The sequence below is a fragment of the Paroedura picta genome, chromosome 6 (genome assembly GCF_049243985.1).
Source record: "Paroedura picta isolate Pp20150507F chromosome 6, Ppicta_v3.0, whole genome shotgun sequence".
NCBI classification, from domain to species: Eukaryota; Metazoa; Chordata; class Lepidosauria; order Squamata; family Gekkonidae; genus Paroedura; species Paroedura picta.
In genome coordinates, this window is record NC_135374.1 from 40996624 (window position 1) to 41016636 (window position 20013).

The following is a 20013-nucleotide window of genomic DNA, read 5'->3' on the forward strand; positions in this document are numbered from 1 at the left end:
AAAAAAACCCTGTAGGAGCCTTTCGCAGATCCAAGCAGCAGAAAAAAAAACCCTGTAGGAGCTCCAAGCCGCCGCTCCCACGAGAGGCAGCAGAAAAAAAAAACCCTGTAGGAGCCTTTCGCAGATCCAAGCAGCAGAAAAAAAAACCCTGAAGGAGCCTTTCCCAGCTCCAAGCAGCAGGAAAAAAAACCCCTGTAGGAGCTCCAAGCCGGCACGCCCATGAGAGCTAGCAGGAAAAAAAAACCCTGCAGGAGCCTTTCACAGCTCCAAGCAGCAGAAAAAAAAACCCTGTAGGAGCCTTTCGCAGATCCAAGCAGCAGAAAACAAAACCCTGAAGGAGCCTTTCCCAGCTCCAAGCAGCAGGAAAAAAAACCCCTGTAGGAGCTCCAAGCCGGCACGCCCACGAGAGCTAGCAGGAAAAAAAAACCCTGCAGGAGCCTTTCACAGCTCCAAGCAGCAGAAAAAAAAACCCTGTAGGAGCCTTTCGCAGATCCAAGCAGCAGAAAACAAAACCCTGAAGGAGCCTTTCCCAGCTCCAAGCAGCAGGAAAAAAAACCCCTGTAGGAGCTCCAAGCCGGCACGCCCACGAGAGCTAGCAGAAAAAAAAAACCCTGCAGGAGCCTTTCACAGCTCCAAGCAGCAGAAAAAAAAACCCTGTAGGAGCCTTTCGCAGATCCAAGCAGCAGAAAAAAAAACCCTGTAGGAGCCTTTCGCAGATCCAAGCAGCAGAAAACAAAACCCTGAAGGAGCCTTTCCCAGCTCCAAGCAGCAGGAAAAAAAACCCCTGTAGGAGCTCCAAGCCGGCACGCCCACGAGAGCTAGCAGAAAAAAAAAACCCTGCAGGAGCCTTTCACAGCTCCAAGCAGCAGAAAAAAAAACCCTATAGGAGCCTTTCGCAGATCCAAGCAGCAGAAAACAAAACCCTGTAGGAGCCTTTCCCAGCTCCAAGCAGCAGAAAAAAAAAACCCTGTAGGAGCCTTTCACAGCTCCACGCAGCAGGAAAAAAAAGCACCTCCTGGTGTCCCCTGGGTCCTAGCGCCCATTGCATTCCTGGTTGCAATGGGCTTTCTTGCTAGTAAATAACATAAATCGCATTGGTATAGCTTGCAATTGATCAAATGGGCTATTATTATGATTTAAATGTAATAATAAAACAATAGTAATAATAATGGTAAAAGTAAACTTCTATGATCAGAACCTAGAGACGTCTTATATATCATCTATAGCAGGGGTAGTCAAACTGCGGCCCTCCAGATGTCCATGGACTACAATTCCCATGAGCCCCTGCCAGCAAATGCTTGACTACCCCTGATCTATAGTGTTCTAAGTCTCAATCACAGAAAGCTTCTTATATTTGTATCACCAATCAACTTTATCTTTTTATACAGTTTTAATTATATAAGAAGAAGGGAAACTCAGGAAATTATACTTCATTAATAATTCATAACAGTTCAAGTAATCTTCTAATTGTCACCTGGTACAGAGTACTGTCAATCATTTAAACAGAAGGTGTACTATCTATGCATTTCACTTAGTTCAGCTATTCCTGATGAGAGTACCTATGTCCCACACTGTCTTCTGAAAGATCTTCCCTTAAGAATGCTGGGCAATCAAAGTACAGAATCCTTGCACCCATCTGAAGTTCCTGGCCACCTATGGAAAAAACCCATGTCACATCTGCTTTCCATATCTGTATCACTTTTTTGGAAATAAAATAACACAGTCATAGGAATGAATAAGAGTCTCTTGTGGCGCAGAGTGGTAAGGCAGCCGTCTTAAAGCTTTGCCCATGAGGCTGGGAGTTCGATCCCAGCAGCCGGCTCAAGGTTGACTCAGCCTTCCATCCTTCCGATGTCGGTGAAATGAGTACCCAGCTTGCTGGGGGGTAAACGGTAATGACTGGGGAAGGCACTGGCAAACCACCCCATATTGAGTCTGCCATGAAAACGCTAGAGGGCATCACCCCAAGGGTCAACATGACTCAGTGCTTACACAGGGGATACCTTTACCTTTACCTTTAGGAATGAATAATATTATGGGGCTATTTCACACAACCCTAGACTTCTGCAAGTAACATGATAAAGAAGCACAGTACAGCAACCCCCATACTTCTAACAATTATGTGAGGAATTTGGTTACACTGTGCACACACCTTTTTACCTCTTTACTACAGCTTGACTTAATTTTAACAGGGAGACATAATGTCCCCATCTTTATCCGATCCTGCGCTATTAAATAAAAGAGTAAGGCCACCTGGGGAGGAGTTAGGGCGGGCCCTGTCCAGGATAAAAACTCAGAGGGCGAAGCGGCTCCTGATTGGGCCCTCAGAGTGGACATCCAGGGCCAAGCAGCCAGTGGGGAGGCACGCAAAGTGCCTTCCTATTGGCCCCTCACCAGGACAGACCAAAATTTCATTCACCCAGCCCAGTCTGGCTGCCAGTCTGCTCCTGACCACCAAAGGGAGAGGAGGTCAGTAGGGGTGCCAAGGGGGATGAGAACAGAGGCTTGGACAGGCTGCACTAGCCCTTTTTGCCCCAAGGCTGTCCTAACTGTCAAGTCCAACTGTAAATTGGCTCAGAACCCTGACAGAGCTGGCAGGAGGCTGGTGAGTGCGCTCCCTCTCCCTCCCCCATTCAGGCCTCCTGCGAAGGAGCCTCTGACAGGCCCTTACTGAGGGGAGGAGGCCTTTCCAAGAGCAACGCAGGGGAGCCTGAGGGCCTTCCTTTTGAGGGGGGGTCTTTCCCCTTCTGCCAAACGGCTGACAGGGAGGCCACAGAAAAGCCCCTTCTCACTTAAAATACTGCTCTGCCCAGGGGTTAGACACATCCAGGCCATGTGTCTTTCTTCTTTGCAACTCTCTGCAGATTTGAGGCCACTGCACAGTGTTATTCTGCAGAGGAAACTGGCTCTTTTGTCTCCTGTTTCATCTGCACAACAACCCTGTGCAGTAGGCCTCAAGTCTTTCAATTCAACAACAACCTGTGTGGGAAGCCTTAAATGTTTCTTCTCTACCACAACCCTGTCCAAAGTTGCCCTTTCTGCCTGGGGAGCTGATCTTTTTACTCTGCAGGTGAGCTGTAATTCCACGAGCTCTCCAGGCCACACCTGTAAGTTGGCTACCCCTGGGTTGGAAATATTCCTGGAGGTTTGGAGGTGGGACTTCAAAATCATACAAACTCCTCCCCTTCCTCTTCCCACTGCCAAGCTCTAGCACACGTTGTATTCTTGGATACGCCGAGCCGCAGCCCGCCCTCCATAATGGCTGCTCGCAATGATAAGCTTCCTGCTCTCATGCTACCCTTGCGTCTTCATCCCTCTCCCTCCACCATCCGGCCCACACTATGGGCCGCTGCCGATGCACCACCTCTACCACCCCTCTCCCTTTCTACCCACTGGGGGGGCTGCCGCTGCTGCACAGTATGGGGTTGCTTACACGGACCCCTGCCAGAGCCCCCCCCCACAACGTTGAGCGCCTGCTAGCGCCCATTGTATTCTGACTAAAATGGGCTTTATTCCTAGTGTCTTCATATTATGCTTTCATTTGGTCCTCAGACCAGTGCCAGACCAGCATGATTATCTACCCGAAGCTATGAGAGATCTAGGCTGCAGTCCTAAGAACACTTCCCTAGGAGCAAGCCCCGATGACTAATTTGTTTCTGAATAGACATGCTTAGAACTATTTCTCTCATCTACAGTTATAAGAAAAATGATATTAACAAAATGTATTTGTGATTTTAGGGACATTCATGATTTTATTTTATTTTCTAGTTGTACTGCTTGATACAACCACTGCAATTGGAGAGCTAGGATGGAAAACCTATCCTTTAAATGGGGTAAGATGTCATATACTTTTTGGTTATTCTGCATGCTACAGTTTTATAATATTGTCTATAAATGGCAGTTTCTCTGTTTGTAGCCCCAAGTAACAGAAATTAAGGTATGCACTTCAAAAAGAAACTGGATTTCATTTTTATAAAAAGGAACTACATGACTACTGCATGGAAAAATTAAAAAAATATTCTTACTAAAGGTAATCTCTGGGGATTTATATAAAAAGTCAGCATTGTCTCTCAGTTGTCTTTAAAAAAGTAGGGATATATTTTTTCTTGCACACTAGTGAAAATGAATCACAATGAAACTGGGGGCCGTTCCGCATTCGTCCAAAATAGCACAATGATTACTAATTGAAATCACTACAGTTTTGCCGTTATGCACAACGTCGTTGACAATCTGCAACACTCCTGAAACCGATCCGCAAAAAGCGCTTCGTTGTAGCGCTTTCAGGGAAATCCCAAAAAGTGGATTCACCCTCCGGAAAGCGCTACACTCCTGCAACCAATCTGCAACACTAGCGGGAAAGTTCTGTGCGTTACCATTGTTGTGGTTTCTGCAAAGTCCCTCCCCCTGGCTCTCTCCTCTGATCTTCCAGCGAAGTTATCGCCATTTTTTTTTCTCCGAGCAAGCGGAGATCAACGCACTGGCAAGCCTTCGTTTACCTAGTGAGGGTTCCCCAGCTGCAGTTCCTCTATTTTAAGTCACCACGCACAAGCATCACAGAGGCCCGTTTGCTGGTTTATTTTCACTTTATTTTTCACACTGTTTTCGGCCGAAAATCGCGCCCGTGAGGGGGGGGGATTTTTTTTTCCACTCGGGGGGAGCGTGGCAACGATGAAACGGCAGCTCAAACATCACCTGCTAGCTGGATGGGTCTCTTCGTTGCAACGAATCAACGCAGATTCGTTGCGACGGGTGTGTGTTGTTTTTTTTAAACCTTCCTTAAAGGGAAAGGGGCTGTTTGGGAGCATGATAACGGCCACCCATTGGCTGCTTGACGGCCAGGGGCGGGACACAGCTCAGCAATAGTACTTCTTTTCTAGCGATTTTTGCCGAGACCGGAACCCTGTGGGAAACAATAGAAACGCAACTGGATTCCACTACAAAGGCAGGTATGCATAACGACGAATTCCACTATTTAAAATGGCGATTTTTTGTTCTGTAAACAATTTGCAACATGGATCCCGGTGCGGAATGGCCCTGGATTTTACCCCTGAATGCGGTTTACAATTAAAAGAAAGGCAGCTTGAAAGGGTAGAGGATATTGGCCATCAGATATTAGGGTTTCCAACAAATGATCACCCAATGAGAGGGATGAATTCCCCTGGAGAAAATGGCTGCTTTAGAGGCAAGACTTCAAGGCATTATATTCTACTAAGATTCCTCTTGTCCTCTGGCTCTGCCCTCCATAGCGCGTAGCCCTAAACCTCCAAGAATTTCCCAACTGGGGATTAGCAGTCCTATCTAATATCAATAATATAATTGTTATTTACAACTATGTATATAGGGTTTAAAGGGTTTATAGGGATTATAGGGTTTACAGCCCTCATCAATGAACCATCAGCAAAACAGCATCCATTGTTGGCTATAGGTATGTCATATATCAGCAAATGTAAGCTGTTTGCTCACAAGTGAAATGCCAGTTGTGCTGTCAAAGCCTAGCTGCTGGATCTCAGTGCATCATATTATGCAAGTATACAATACCAGGCCTTTACATACCTGTCTTTGTCTTGGGAGGATACACACATATGTATAACAATTTCTTTCTCTCGCTCTTTCACTTTTAGTTTACATGATTTTAATCCAAAGCTATGTACAACATGATCTTTACCAGCAGTCAAAGCATTGAACACGATGGCACCTCCATAGTTCCCAGGTTTATAGATTACATTTTTACACTCAACAGCAGCACATCAGAATTGGCTTTCTTTACCTAATAGTATGGAAACTTTGCCACATGTTTCTTACTCACCCAGGTTAAATAATGTCAGGCACTTTTAGGTCACATGGGCCATCCTATGTCAGTCCACAAGATATATCCAGAAAAAGCATATTTGAAATCTCTTTCATATTTGAAATCATCTGGTCTCAAGTGGTTACAATTCAAGGATCAGGTTATGCTTTCCACTTGGCTAGTTCACTTAACACCACATCGAGGAACATGTATAGTTCAACTTTTAATTAAGATGCAATATATTTAAGCACTTAATCCATTTTATGGATTACCTTCCTGAGAACTCTTTAAATTAAACAGTTCCTTTGCCAGTATATAATTTACTTTTATGTGATGTCATTTTCGTTGCTAGATATTTAGAAGGTTGCTTATGGTGATACAAACATTTGAACATAATAAACCACCAAGAAATCCTCCTGCTCAAGCCTTCTGCTTACTCTGGCCCTAATAATTTCACCTGAATCCCCCCATTCCTGGTGGATAGAGCCCATAAAGGACTGATAGCATTGCTTCTTGAAGAAAACTTTTTGTTTCATTTCTGTACTATTTTTTTCTTCAGGTGAAAAAAGATATATTATACTTCCTCTGCACCATAAAGTATATTTTAAATGCCCTTTTACAGACTCTGCCCTCAGGGACTTTAAGCAATATGACATTTCTTAATCTTAGCCTGTTTCCAAGTTTATGGATTACATTTTTCAGGGTTTTACAGTCCTTTGTATTCTTGAACAGTATTTCCAGTCTATTAAGAAGTACCATTTTATATTTTCTTTGCAGCTTCCTCTAGCTCAGGTCTTTGATTCTGACCCCTAACCTATGAAAATATAGGCAAATCAAATATGGATGGATATTGGTACAATAATATGTTCATTATATTGGTCTTCTGAATCTCTTTAAAAATTAACTGAATTATAGCAGACAAGAAAACATTTTAGATTAGTCTGACTCAGTTCAGTGAGAGCATGAAAGGGAATGCCAGTTTACTCATTCCAATTTCTAAGGCACAGGAGTTATCCCCAGATAGCATAGCTTGATATAGCCAACTCAGTGTTTTCAAGCCTCCTTTTTAAAAAGCCAGTGGGTTTCAATAGGATGCCTACCCACAAGCATGGATGGATATAACTAACATGAACGGTGGCAAAATACCATCAAGCATTTTGAAGCACAGTCTTTAGAAGGCAAAAAGAAAAATACTATCTCAGAACAGTTTTATTGACCCCTTTTTCTAGGTTTATTTGTAACAACAATAGTAGAGTGCTTCCCATGTGCCTTCTTATGTTTTTTCCCACTGATTAGAAGGAAGTCCATATGCAAAGGAAAAGCTCCAGCACAGATGCACTGTGAGATCTAATTTGCTTCGGGCATAGATTCAGAGGATTAATTTTTCATTTTATGTTATTGGTCATGGTGGAGAGGAGAAATATGTATGAGAAAGGACTTGTCCCATTTGTTCCCGAACCCCTCCTGCTGTACAGGGTCCTTGCCACCACGCAAGCTCTGCCCTTTTAATTGTCTACCTGTGGCTTCAGGCCACAGGTGTGAGCAGGGTCTGTGCTGCTTCTTGCTCCCTCCCCTCTTTTTCTTGTTGCTTATCTAACCCAGTGCAGCCAGAATTTTCTAGCCTATGCAAAGATAAACAGACAGGCATGAAAGTGAGAACTGTGGGCACAATCTGAACTTTCAAAAGAGAAAGATCTTTATTTACTAAAACACAAATTTAAGTCAGTAGATGAAAACTACATTGGAAAACTCTGTCACAGCATTCCAGGAAATTGCAGAACCAAGAAGGAAAAAATAATATACAGGAGGCCGATTAATTTGTCCAGTCCCTGCTGTTTCCTTGGAATCCCTTCCTTGGCATGGACACAAACCCACTGGAACATCAACAATGGAGGTTGGTCAAGACAGAATTCACACTGTCCCCTTCTTTGTTCCCCACTCCTGGCTTGTGTGCTTCTGACAGGCTGTCCTGACCATTTACCCTTTCCTTTCCCATTGGATGGATTTCCATTTGTTTATCTTGAGTTTGGGAATAGAACCCCACATGGATTACCCCACTTCCTTTTCTCCAATCAATTTAGGGTGCAGGTTTCAATGCTTTATCACCCAGCTCAGATAATTCAAAAACCCATCTATTAGTCCTTCCTTACCAGGCAGATGTATAAATGGTTCTCTCCATATAGGTAACCAGCAATTTTCAACATTTACAGCTCCCCTTCCAGGGAAACAATATTTTCCTTGAAATGGGGGTCTCCTTCATGTAACTCACAGCATCTTATATCTGTTATAACAATATTTACAATGTATTTTTTAAGTAGTTTAGACCAATTGTTCTGAACGATTCATTGCCTGGTACATGCCAGTACTGACAGCCAAATTCTCATGAGATTAAAGTGGGGCCATTTGTTGATGGGACGTAACAGTTATTGACATGTCAAAAGCAATAATGTCATATGCTGGGCACTTACCAGTGTGTGATTAGATAAATGTTCTTTCACCAGTAAATTATGGAAATGTGGTCACTGCCAATAGAACTCAGTGGGTTTGGAGACAGCAGAATGTTGGATTTTTCTGAGTTTTTTCAATGACATTTGAAATCTTGAGAACTGCTATTCAACATTTACCATGATTCTGACATATGTGTGTATATTAATGCTTAGCGTCTGTGAACATAGTATTTTAGAGGGTGAAGTGAGCAATAGCTGTTCCTACCAAAAGGCTTACATTTTAAAAAATTTACTGTGTTGGATGATAAAAAGACAGCATAGGGAGAAAAGATGGAAGAACAAGGAGGAAAGGAAAGAGTAGACTAAAGTTAGCTTTACAGTTTGAATTTATCTGTTTGACTAAGAAGCAAGTCCCTCACTGATTCTAGTATGGTTTACTCTTGAGCAACATCACCATTGACTGCAGTATTGCAACATATTCATACTGCCAGTTGTCACTGAAATTGAGAAATATTAATCAAATATTATTCTCTACTTGTGGGATACTTAAATACCCACTATTAAAGCCAGCTTGGTGTAGTGGTTAGGAGTGTGATCTTAGGATTTGGTGAGCCGGGTTTAATTCCCCGCTCCCCCACATGCAGCCAGCTGGGTGACCTCAGGCTCACCACAGCACTGATAAAGTTGTTCTGACTGAGCAGTAATATCATAGCTCTCTCAGCCTTACCTACCTCACAGGATGCCTGCTGTGAGGAGAGGAAAGGGAAGGTGAATGTAAGCTGCTCTGAAACTCCTTCTGGTAGAGAAAAGCGGCATATAAGAACCTTCTTCTTCTTCTTCTTCTTCTTCTTCTTCTTCTTCTTCATCTTCATCTTCATCTTCATCTTCATCTTCATCTTCATCTTCATCTTCTTCTTCTTCTTCTTCTTCTTCTTCTTCTTCCATACATGATATTAGACTGGGGTATCTGAAGGAACATCTTCTCCTGTATGCCTGAAAATTAAGATGACAGGGAGAGGCCCTCCTGACTCTCCTATCAATCAAAGAATCTCATTTGGTGGTTACACAAGAGAGGACCATTTCATTGGCTATCACATGATTATGGAACAACTTCCCCAGGGAGATGCACCTGCCCACTCACTTTTGATCTTTAGAAGGCAGTTGAAACCACCTTTACTTTAGGACCACATTTGGTTCAATTTATTAGCTGGTGGGAGGAGGTGGCTGGGGAGGCTTCAGCGCCGGGCTCGGAGCAGACCCAGCATGTCCCAGATGTGCTGGGCTCCAAGCCCAGCACTGAAGCCAGGGCTTCAGGGGGGAGGGGACATGCGGGGGAGGGCCACTGGCCCCAGGCATGCCAAACAACCTAGCAGGGCCAGTTCAGGAAAAACAAAGAGGGGGCCACAAACTTAGGGCCAGGGCTGCCTGCCACACTGAGCCCCCAAAAGCCTAGCTGCCCGCCGTCGCCACCACACGAGGAAATGGCGACAACACTTCTCCCAACCGTCCCTGCTTACTTTCTGGACTGTCCGCACGCTCCCTTGCCTCCTGCCTGATGACCCGCCAAACCCGCTCTGGGCTGGCCCTCGCCTCACGCAAGCCAAGGAGAACCGTGACTGCAGGCAGACACCAAGATTCGGCCCGGAAGGAAGGAAACTGACAGCAAGGTGGCCGACTGACACTAAAGGGAAGTCAGCCTGGGTGGAGACCGGCAGTCTGAACACAAGAGGCTTGCAGGGAGCAGCTGGTCCTGTAGCCGGAACGGGGATACACTGTGGGGAACTTCACCTTCTGAAGCCAGAGATGCATAGGCACTGTTTACAGTAGCAGAACCTGTGCCTGGGACCCATTCCCTGTCCCTCCCTCTGGGTTTGCAGATCCGAAAAGCAGAGGCCCAGCCCAACCGGCACCAGAAGGAAATGCCGGGGGCTGGCCCCACGACATCAGCCTCCCTCCCTGCGGGAACAGCTGCTCACAAACCAGAGCATAGCCCACCTCCCACTTCAACCTAGTTCATCTCTTTCCACGTCAAGTGATGAGTCCTCGGCCACTTAGCCCTGCAGCTCAGGAAATCTTTCCCGGTATTGTAGGAAGTCATTGGCCGGCCCGTGCTGCTTCTCCAGAACTGCTTCAGCACGGAAGGCTGGCCCCTGCCACTTCTTTCTGGTGCCAGTTGGGTTGGGCCTCTGCTTTCCAGATCTGACGCAAAAGAACTAGGGAGAGGAGGCCACCTTGCCTGCTTGCTTTCCCCACCAAACAGCTCCAGAGGCCTCTGCGAGGTGGCGTTACAGCTCCCCGGCCAAATGGCAGCTCTACCAGTAGGAGGGGGGAAGGAGGCCCCTTTACCTGCTTGTCTTCCCCACACTAGCGAAGTGTAACTGCCTGCTAAAATGCCAGCCGCAGCTTCTCCAGAGCGCGCCAGCCCTCCCCCGCCCCATGTTGATACCTTGTGCGCCCCGCAGAAGCGACACCTCTCATTTCTGTGATCAGCCGAGGCTTTTCCAGCCAGCGCACAAGGTCTCAGCATTTCTTAAGGGAGGGGAGCGGGGAAGGGCTGGAGTTCCCTACAGAGGTCTCAACCATCATTTTCACCACTCCGGAGTGCCCCAGCCCTTCCCTATACCCCCGCACCCTCCCGAAGGCACTGCCTTCTAGAGCCCGCTGTATTTCGGCAACAGTAGGCTCAAATTCTAGTTCATGGTATAAAGCAGCATCCCAGGTGGACCAGAAAGTGGAAAGAGAGAATGTCACCTTATTCCACAGAGTTAAGCTGGCTTTAACTGATGTCTGCAAAAGGTAGCAATTTAGTAGGTGAACTTTCCCCAGCATAGAATTACGATGTGGGAGAAAGTTGTGCCAGATGAATGTTTGCCTATCACACAGCTGTGGAAGAAACAGGAGCCAGGAAAAAGGGTGCTAACTTCACTCCCACCACAGCTCTAAAAGAGACGGTTCTTATCTCAGTAGATCAATTTGCAGTTTACATTTCCAAGGCTATCTTGATGAGGGAAAGGGTAACAAAAGATTATTAAATTTCAAATGAATGCTGAGACTTGGATCCCTATGGTGCCGCTGTTAAAAGGGGCGTTTATATTGCATCTTCCAGCTTCTGAGTAAGCAGTGCTTACCTTTCTTATTTGCACACCTGTGCCTTAAATAGCTAATTAGAGCACATCTGCATTGAAGAGCCTAGCATGAGCACCCTGGCTTGTTTGGCTACAGGGGGACTCTTGAGAACATGTAATCCCAGTGATTGCTGCTATTGTAAATGCTTCCTTGTCAGTTAGCAAGCTTCTGAGGAAATTAACCACACATGTAATTACTTCACTTCAGAAATGGATTCCACTCCCTGGTGAGCTCTTCTGAGGTTTTGAATAATTTCCAGTTGCAGATTTATTTATTGTCTAACTTGGAGGAAAGAACCTTTGGTTTGAAATTTGTCATAGTTTGGCATGGTTGGTTTTAAGGGTTTGAGGCCTTTCTTCTGCTTGCAGCTGATAGATGGCTTTGTGCTTTCCCATTAGAATAATTCACAGTATATTTTTCACTCAGCACTAGAATATTTGTCTGTTCCTAAACCAATTTGATAATATTGTTAGGTTCTGTGGCATCCTTTTTCTTGCATTGTTTATCTCATACCTGTCAGCCCACTAGCAGTTTGTTAGTCATGGTCATTTGTCTTTTGTGATATATGGTTGTAACTTCTGCAGGCTTTATACAACACCCATTCTGGCATAATTCAGCTTCCACTTTCTTTTGTTTTACACTTGTGCTGTTTTATGAGAAATGGCCAAAGACTTTCCTAGAGAATTGAAGTCTTAAAACTGGTTTCAGAAGCACAGCCCTGTGACTTGAATACAGGCAGCCCCCCAAAATAGTAAGGATTTCATGCATACATACATACATACATACATACATACATACATACATACATACATACATACATACATACACAGAAGAAGAAGAGTTGGTTCATATATGCCGCTTTTCCCTACCCAAAGGAGGCTCAAAGTGGCTTACGGTCACCTTCCCATTCCTCTCCCCACAACAGACACCCTGTGGGGTGGGAGAGAGCGCTGATATCACTGCCCGGTCAGAACAGTTTTCAGTGCCATGGCAAGCCCAAGGTCACCCAGCTGGTTGCATGTGGGGGAGCACAGAATCGAACCTGGCATGCCAGATTAGAAGTCCGCACTCCTAACCACTACACCAAACTGGCTACACCAAACCACTACACCAAATATACATACATACATACGTACGTACGTACATACAAGGAAGGGATGGCGACTTGTGGCCTATCCTGGTGAATCGTTCAAAGAGGTTTTCTCTTCCTCCCTCTTGTAAAAGAGTAGGTGGGGTTGAGGGTTTCCGCCATGTTGTCTTGGTATTATGATGCTGTGATTGTCCATTTAAATGGGTTTTAGTCAGATTTTTTTTGTAAACCGCCACGAGCCTCGGATAAGGATAACGATAAGGATAATAATAATAATACAGTCAACGAGCCATGAGGGAAACTGGCTGATATAGTTGTGTGGAACCATCTTAATGTAAATCTATAAACATAATTAAATTGTGAATTCAGATATATGTTCTGTAAGGAAGTGCATTGCATATGGCATATTCTTATGATTAATATGGTGAAAGAATCACAGTGGATTAACTGAGTCAAATTCTTAATCTAGGACAAGTTATATAACACAAATATCCCTAATGGAAATTCATAGACTTTCAGCCTGATCTTCTATGACTTTACTTAACCATTACAAGCCACCAAATTGTGTTGCACTTTCTCCACAGGTATGCAATGAGAATGGCTATTTATTTGCAAAATTGTGATGATCTCCATCAAAATATATTACCTTAATTTTCTGCTTAACCTACCAGCCACATGCTTTTTACATTTCTATTACATTAATGTGATATGACACACAAATATGTTTGTGATAATGGACACTGGGCCACATAGTAGTTAAGGGTACCCAGTAAGCTGAACAATATGCTTTGCTAATTTTCCAGCAGGATAACCTCTGACTAAGACTTCATGCTGGGAGGCTGTCATCACCTTTCTTCCTCAATGACTGTAGCAATACTTAGCATAAAGTACTCAGGAGGGGGTAAAATCCATGTAGAATCCACATAGCTGATTCAAGTGTGTCAATTTAACAGTAATATAATAGTCTCTTAAGATTTGCTTCTGTCTCGTCAAAAGCCCTTGCTTTTATGCTGATTTTTAAACTGTCTGAATGGATCCTCTTGACACTGTGAATTAAAACAGATTTTCTGCGTTAGTGGGTGATACAAGGGGTAAAAGTATAAAGTCTCCCATTTTAAAGAAGAAAAACTAATTTTAGTTAGAATGTCAAGTAAGACAACTATTATATCAATGTGTAACTGCACAATATAGTTGTATGTTGCAAGAAACTACCCATCATTAAATGGAAAATTATATTTTCAGGTTTGTTGGCTTGTTGAATTATCTGAATATGAACCTACAATAAAAGATTTCACTGTTATTTAAAATCAGTTTATACAATTTGGCTCATTCTCCTATAACTGCTAGTTCCACTAATGTCTGTTGTTTTTAGTTTTTCATACTTTAGAAAGTCCCTTTCTGGTAAAGCCTACCTTTGGAAAGCACATATTTATGTAAATTTTCATATACTGTCTTTCCTAGAATCAAATTGGTTTATAAATATTAAAACAAAATATAAAACAAGTAATAAATAAAACTAATAGTAAAACCCAAGCAATAAAATCCTAATACTACAAATACTATACTGTCATAAATCTTGCTCAAAATTTTTACATTATACATTATAAAAAAATCAGTTAAAATTAATCTAAAAGTCCTGCATCCCCCCCCCCCCATCCTCTAGAAATGAAATCTGGGGCACTGGCACAATCTCAACAAGGTTTTACTCTAAACCTTTATAGGCTGTTCCATGTGCCCACATGCACCGAGAGAGTCTTTGTATAAGAATTTCAGTGATTCAAGACCAACAAACATCTTCCACTGACATTGCTAACAATATAATTTGGAAATTTTCTGCCTTCTTTGATGGAATTATATTCCATGAACTTGTTTAAGCCCCCTCTTAAAGCCATCCATGATCATGGCCATCTTGCACCCACTGACAATAAGTGCCACAGTTGTTGAATAAAGTCATATTTTGTCCATCTGGAATCAATAGTCTATCTACTTCACTGGATATCCCAGTTTTCCACAGAGGAACAAAAAGTTCTCCTTCTGATCTGACTTTTTCTCATTACAATTCTTCATCTACCCATTTCCCCCCCTCTCAGCCTCTGATGCTTCTGTTTTCTATTGTGTCCCATCCCTTCAGTTATCCATCCTTTCAGCTTCCTCCCTATTAGGCTTCCTTCTTCCATTTTGCCTCCTAGTCTCAAACTCCCTTATTTTCTCAGCACTATATAGAGCCACTCCCTCCTCCCTTGCTTCAAGTTTTAGCAAAAAATTGTGTATGTAGTTGCTGATTATTTAATATTAAACAGAATTGATCATAAGGAATGTTTGGGACAAAAGAAACAGAATCAAACGTAGACCATTTCCACATGGATGGCTAAAACATGAGTGGACTCCAGCTTGCAAATGTGGGAGGGTAAACCTCATGCTTTCAGCCCTCCTCATGAGGAGATGCCTCCTGCATTTTCCCTCGGTCCCATCATGGCTTTTTGCCTCCTGGCAAGGGTGCAAAAGATAACAAGCTGAACTTCTCCCTCTGTTCCTTGGCTTGTCAATCACAGCAAGCCACCAAGCACAGCACAGCAGTTATTTAATGTATTGAAACTTTCTCCCCCTCCCCCTCCCAGCCCTGCAATTAATTATGCTTTTAAAAAATGAACTTCCACATTACTATGTGGTAATGCCACCACACAGATACATTTTAAATAAAAATCAGCACTTCTGCATTGCTATGGAGAAACGCCAGAATGATACAGAATTCCCCCCCCCCCCATTTTTGGGATTCATATTTTTTTGGACTTTATTTCTGGGTAAAATCTGGAGAGGCTGCATATGGGAAACTGGAGCCCAAAAAAATCCTCTAGTGTAAATGGAAGGCATTAAAATAAGGGGCTTGCATGCCTGGATGATTGGGAAAAAGCTGCTTGATCACCTGTCCCCCCTTCCCCTTTCATTCCCCAGCTCCAGAAAATACAAACAGGGCTGTGTTTTGCCTGCCTGCTCCCAAAAAGACCATGGACACTTTAAAGAAGATTTTATTTTATTTTTGACAATGTAGCTTTGTAGTCAATGTGGACCATGCCATTAAAAAAAAAAGTATTCAGAGCAGGAAACGGAGAGTGAAGTGTGAGGGCGAAGTGAGTGTGAGGGCGAAGCAATGCTACAGAGACTATTGCACCTTTCTACCTCTATACAGACTTGCCTCTGGTTGCTCACTGATGGGATGCGAAATAAAAGCAGTAAATCCAATTTCTATGATTTCCCTCATCCCAAGGCAAATCTGGACAAAATTCGAGCCAGTCCCTGGACAGCCTCAGGATGCAAGCAACACCATGTGGAAAGGGCTCTAAAACCCACCAGCAACCTGAGGCTGTCCAGATTCCTCATGCGGAAATGGTCCTAGATTTCTAGAGCATGCCAAATGCTGATTAAGTATTTTTATTCCACTAGGTAGCATCAAAATATAACCCAGTACAGAATTTGCACTATATAAAAAGGGCATTTACATTCAACAGTTTAAAACATTAAAATATTTAAAATGGAACAATAGCATTACTAGTATCTGATTTTAAATAAACTCTTTGTTGGAAGTAGGCTAATATTTCTTTAGGAAGATAGATTCAGAAATGTGCCTTTATTTAAAAATCATCCTGCTACTTAGTCTTTCAGATGATAAATTAGTTTCTGTTTCAGAAAATTCTACCACCTGTTAATCTCTGTGGTCAAATAATGAGAACTAGCGTTATGGGATGTATATCTAGTAATATTCATTTATAGTTTTATTATATACCACCACGAGCCGGCAAATGCTGAAAGCGGTGATATAGAAATATAAATAATAAATATATAAATATATTCTCTAGGCTGTAGAATTCAATCATTGCTCATATTAATTAAGAAATTTACAATATTTTTTTAATTTCAATTCCCATCACACTTTTCTCTAGAAAAAATACAAGTCAATTAAAATAATATATCTGAAAAAGTTTACTTCAAAGTTTGAATGTAACTGTGAGGGAAAGTTCCTCTTTGTTCTTGCTATGATGAGAAGAAATGTTGGCTGGACTCCAAAGACTCATAAAAGGGGCTCATGCTAGGCTTGGTTTATTTTCTTTGAAGACTTGACCCCTCTGCTGCATTATAAACTGCTTTTCAAACTCCATCAGTTTCAAAATGTCATTTGTCATGAAGCATGGGAAATTAATGTTTGAGGCAAAACAAGTGTGCTATGCCCTTGTGGTAACAGAACTAGTTTCACAGTTCTTTGATCTTGGCCATGGTATTTTCACTTCCCAAAACTCTTAGTCTCTCCTCCTCCTCCTCCTCCAAGCATTCTTCTTGTCTAGGAAATGGCATCCTAGTAACCCTTTCCCCTCGTCATATAACTGTTTCCATTATGAACTGCCTGTCATCAATAAACTGATGGAGATTTATGCCGAATTCCTGGATTATATTTTCCAGCAGTTTCATGCAAATGGCAAATAGCAAACAGCATGATAAGATGGAACAACCTCAGTACCACATGGTCAGGAGTCTCTCTTTGAGCATTTATAAATTTACTAGAAAGAACCATCTAAATGCAATTCTATCCCAATCCCATTCATTTCAAACACCTAGTCCAGAAGAATGTTTTATGATTTATAGTATCAAATCTGGTCTAGATAAAGCAACAGTTATGTTGCCACTGTAGCATTCTTGGCTAAAGTTAAACATAGGAGTAAAACAGGCAGTTTCAGTTCAAAAATTCAGCCAAAAGCCGTGTTGAAATGGGTTACATAATGCATTTTATCTAAGAAATCTGGCATTTCACAGCCATAAATCCTAAAAGAGAATATTTGATAGAATTTTTTTTTAAATCAGTACACTGATTTTTTTTTCCTGAAGAGACCTTATGGATTTAAGTACTCAGATCCATCCTCTAGCTTAAGGAATCAACTAATTCCTGAAATCAACCAACTTTTCTCTTCTCCAGCAAGATGTAATAAACAAAGGTTGAGCATAATTAATAGGGGTCATAAGTAATTTGCAAACAAGCTTTTTTCACTTCCATATGCAGTACAACTGAAATGAACATTCACAACCTCAACCCTGAATTTCAGCATTATGTCACAAAGTATTTTTTCTACACTGGTAAAGCACGTGCTTGACATTTAGAAAGCTCCAGGATAAATTCTTAGGACATCCAATTAAAAGAATGTCAGGTACCAGCTGGCTTGAAACTTGGCCCAAGAGCTGATGCCCATCAGTGTAGACAATATAGAGCTAGACTTACAAATGGCCAAACTTGATATAATTTCAGAATGTTCCATGTAAACCGCCCAGAGCTGTAAAGAATCAAAATGAATGAATGAATGAATGAATGAATGAATGAATGAATGAATGAATAAATAAATAAATAAATAAATAATAAAACTTCTTAATAGAAAATGCATTACTCATATTCACTTCTCCCATATTTCTGTGGATTCACCTGAAGGAAGAATGTTTACATCTGTGGAGAGATGCTTATCATCTATAGATGAATATGACTTGCATGTAACACTGAAGAAGAGACAAGCAACTCTTGGGACAATACTGCAGAACTATGGGAATGGGACTTAGAATGAGAATGGGTGGGTGTAATGGTTAGAGCACTGGTCCCCAACCTTTTTATCATTGGGGACTGGTCAATGCTTGACAATTTTACTGAGGCCCGGAGGGTTAGTCTTTTGCTGAGGGACTTCACTGCAGCCTGAGCCCCTACTCAGTTTGCTTTCCTGCCAGCGCCCCTGTCTTCCTACTGCCCTTTGGGGGGCATTGCCAGCAGCAGCTGCAAAGTGCCATGCCGAGGGGGAACCCCAGCCATGGCGGCCGCTGGAGAGCACCAAAGGTGAGCCAGCAGCAGATTGGCAGGGCAGCCCCTGAGGCAGCAGCCAGGGAGGAGGACGAGGAGGAGCCATGGCCCGGTACTGACTGATTCACGGACTGGTACCAGTCTCCAGACCGGGGGTTGGGAACGAATGGGTTAGAGCATCACAGTGATAGCAACTATATTTATTAAACTTTTTCTCACCTTCACTGACCTCTCGGGATAGTTGTGTGGAAGAGGAGAGCCACATATGTTCTCCTGAGCATGTATACACATCTCTTTTCTAGCCACACAGAATTGTGAACTAATCTCCCTTCCAACTATGACCCATTATGCACGGGGGGTTTAGCGCACATTCGGGGTGGAATGCCGGCGACTAAAATCACGGATAACGCACGGAGCCGGCTGCAACCGGCTGCAGCTTCGGTGCATGCCGCCGAAAAAGCCGCGTCAGTGAAACGCGGAAGAAAGCGCAGCTTCCGGGTGAGCGGGGCGCAACCAGAAGCAGCGCCCGGATCGGCGCGTGCATAATCGGTTACTCTGGGTTTTGCCGCCGTCGCGCCCCGCCCCGTGTATAACCAGTATGCGTCGCGTCTTCCCCCTCCGTGTTTTCCATGTGACCCGAAATCGCTGTTTTGGCGGCCGTGCATAATGGGCCTATGAGAGCAAATTCATCCTTCTAATACTGTATTCGTTCCTCTAGAAGAGTACTTTGCAGTTATACATGCTGTCTATAAGACTGACATTTCCCAGAATACAGTGTGAATGATAAAAGCACATTTTGGAGTCCTGTTAACCCAAGTATTTTTGCTTTTACTTTGTTTAATAAAATAATTAAAAAACTAATAGCGGGCAGGTTCATTTGTTTTTAAGCATTCATTGTAATATGTATTTGATCAGCATAAATTGAATACAATAATGAAAAATTCTGAAAGGATAAAGTATAATGTCTATTGGAATATTTTAAATGCTACTAAAAGATGGAAAATACAGCAAAATGTTTATGAAATTCAAGGCACATTATAAATGTCTGGGTAAAACTTCAGCAAAGCAAAGTTTATACTATTAAGCTGTTATCCAAGGATAGAGGGAAAGAGGAAAGGGTAAAAACAGATAAAATAAGCCACCACAACTGTATAAATAGGAATGATTTTATCTGAAGCTATGAAGATTAGGTGCCAGGAGTCAGATAAATGAGCAGCCATCACAGAAGACCCCATTCTGGTAGATACCATTTCACTTCCAAAAATGAAATGGGTAAATAGTGATTTCATCAAGTACAAGACTGGCCTGCTTTTACCCACTTGCTTACCAGTTATAAATTCAAGTCCTTCTGTATGACTTGTGGCTATAAGAAAAAATATCACATGAATCAGATTGCTGTTCATCTTGTAGATGGACACCATTACATTCCTCTATTTGGTTTTCTTTCCAATGTTACCACTTCCTCCAGACATGAGGAATATCTATTTGATCAGAATACTAGTATGCATATAGTAATGAGAACTCCTTTTGGTTCATTATTTTCACACTAAGAAATTGACAGGTGGTTTAGCTGACTAAAGAATGACACTCCCACTTGGACCCATTTCTCACTTGTGAATTTGTTCTTTTTCTCGGTGTCATGCAGTCAATCTATGGCTTCTTAATTAATAAGAAATATTAATGCTTAATTAATGAACAGAAAACAATGTTAGCAAATATTAAATAGCAAATTAATTAA

The 20013-nt window shown here is 42.6% G+C and overlaps 1 protein-coding gene across 7 annotated transcripts in view; it reads left to right on the plus strand.

The window, feature by feature from the left end:
* Positions 1–20013, plus strand: part of EPHA6 (EPH receptor A6) — a 537720-nt gene that overhangs the window by 37074 nt on the left and 480633 nt on the right. For 6 of the 7 annotated variants that reach the window (XM_077342222.1, XM_077342223.1, XM_077342219.1 and 3 more), the window contains exon 2: positions 3769–3833. In XM_077342222.1, the coding sequence (XP_077198337.1) occupies positions 3769–3833 (65 nt within the window). Of the gene's footprint in view, positions 1–3766; positions 3834–20013 lie in introns of those variants that run through there. The other variant, XM_077342226.1, reaches the window with a different exon arrangement.